The 1,955-nt window shown below is 30.5% G+C and overlaps 1 protein-coding gene across 1 annotated transcript in view; it reads right to left on the bottom strand.

Annotated features, from left to right (window-relative positions):
- Positions 1-444: 444 nt before the first annotated feature.
- The window catches only part of LOC115882629 (5-methylcytosine rRNA methyltransferase NSUN4-like), a 2,158-nt gene continuing 647 nt past the window's right edge, over positions 445-1,955 (bottom strand). The window contains exons 2-3 of the mRNA XM_030900821.1: positions 676-1,904; positions 445-622 (exon numbers count right to left, since the gene is read on the bottom strand). Of these exons, the coding sequence (XP_030756681.1) occupies positions 478-622; positions 676-1,904 (1,374 nt within the window). The 3' untranslated portion in view covers positions 445-477. The remainder of the gene's footprint in view (positions 623-675; positions 1,905-1,955) is intronic.

The raw sequence follows: 1,955 nt of genomic DNA, 5'->3' as shown, positions 1-1,955 counted from the left end.
ACACAGAGATGATAATCATTATTAGCCAACTAAGAAAAATTTGGTAATCTATATTAATAATAAAATTGCTTGCTTTCTTTATAAAAGAAACTTTAACTAATAATATTCATTTTTATTGATACCTACTTAAAATTGTTTAAAACACTTATTTCATCACAAAATGGTGAACGCGCCCTACTTTACATCTGTTTTTAAACTGCTGCAGGTAATTCAAATTCTTTATTGGACTTGACAGTTAAAAAAAATCTAAAAAAAAATCTCACACCTTATTCAAAGTCTCACACGAATTATTTATCTGTCATCAAACAAAGCACACTTCATCAGAAAATTTTTTTCTGATGAAGAAAAAAAAACAAAGTTACCTTGAAAGTTGACTTCTGTTAATGCCATGTTTTGTCGATCATATGCCATACTAAAATTAAAAAAATGTAAAATGTGAGTTCAATATGAACTCAATAAAACTACAATATTAAAAAATTATTCAATTTTTTTTAATTTACAAAAATATGTAGGTCCATAATTTTGTTTCATAGAAGGTAAAACCAGATGTCCTAATTTAACTGTATCTCTTTTAGCAATATTATAAACATTCCTTCCTTGCAGTAAGGCTATAGATAAGTCCCTAGAATATAAACAAATTAATAAAACAACACATAAATCAAAAAGATAATTTACTTCACTACAATATTAAACTTTGTTTCCTCCCAAATTCTTCTCAGTGCCATAGATACAACACCATCATTCTGTATAGGGCTTAGAGAACAAGTGGAATATACAACTACTCCTCCAGGTTTAACAATTCTTAGAGCATTAAACAATAATTCCGCTTGCAATTCGGGCAGTTTCAACCTTTCTTTTATTCTGGAAGGTTTGAATATATTATTGTCGTTTTCTTTCAAAGAATGTCTATCTGTTGTACAAGGAACATCCACAAGAATCCTATCATAATACAGGTCTTCTATAAAGCGAGCATCAGAATTTTGGAGTCTTATTTTTTCTGTGTCTAGCCATTTTTCATTAAAGTCGTATAAAAACTGGTTAAAAACACTCTGAATCCTGTTAACTCTGGAGTTTGATAGATCATTTGATACCACTAATTCAGGATACAATGTTTGTATAGCTAGTAGGCTTTTACCACCCGGTGCGGCACACATATCTAATACTTTAGAACCGGGTTTAAGATCCAAAGCTAAAACCGGTAGTATTGAACCACCATCCATTAGATAATAATTTGACACACCGGTTGAACTTTTTTTCACTGGTTCAAAATCGTTATAGTTATCCATTTCATAGCAATATACATTAAGGTTGTCTGGAAAATTTAGATTATAGTCTTTTTCTATCTTAACTTGTGAAGAAGCAGTGCTATCGAACATTTGGTAATAAGTCGATTCAGGAATAAAGTCTTCTTTACCTTTTATTTTAGTGGCTGGCACGAATTCATTAAGAATCTCTGTAGATAAGGCGTTTTTTGAATCTACTATTCTTAAGTGATCTAACTCTGCATGCTCTAATGAAGCTTCTAATGAATAATTTTTCGTATTTTCAATTTTTTCACTTGGTTTCTCCTCTGTCTTTTTCGATTGCCTTGCCTGTTTTTCCAGTTGCTTATCAAGATTCATTATTTGTTTTAATAATTGCTTGTTTGAATTTTCCCGTAATTCTTCCTTCATATAGTCCTTTTCAAGATTAAATAACGTCCTCATATTTAGAGCTCCACTAAGTTCAAGTTTGGACATGGTTTCCTCGCAATCTCCGAAATTATTAATAACAGCAACATATTTTGGCTTTGCTAGCAAACCCTCCCTTATCGAAGGCCATTGTTTTTTAAAAACTTGCTTATAAAAATCGTCGAAGTGGTCTAAAGCTTTATCAATGGGGTGAACTTTTTTACGCACAACCGACTAAAAAAGGTAAAATTTAAGATAATTATTTATTTATAAATGATAATGAGT

Source organism: Sitophilus oryzae, unplaced genomic scaffold (assembly GCF_002938485.1).
Source record: "Sitophilus oryzae breed Bouriz unplaced genomic scaffold, Soryzae_2.0 scaffold_178_pilon_pilon, whole genome shotgun sequence".
Lineage (NCBI taxonomy): Eukaryota > Metazoa > Arthropoda > Insecta > Coleoptera > Curculionidae > Sitophilus > Sitophilus oryzae.
Note: the sequence above shows the minus strand (reverse complement) of the source record. Positions and strands in the feature narration are given on the sequence as shown.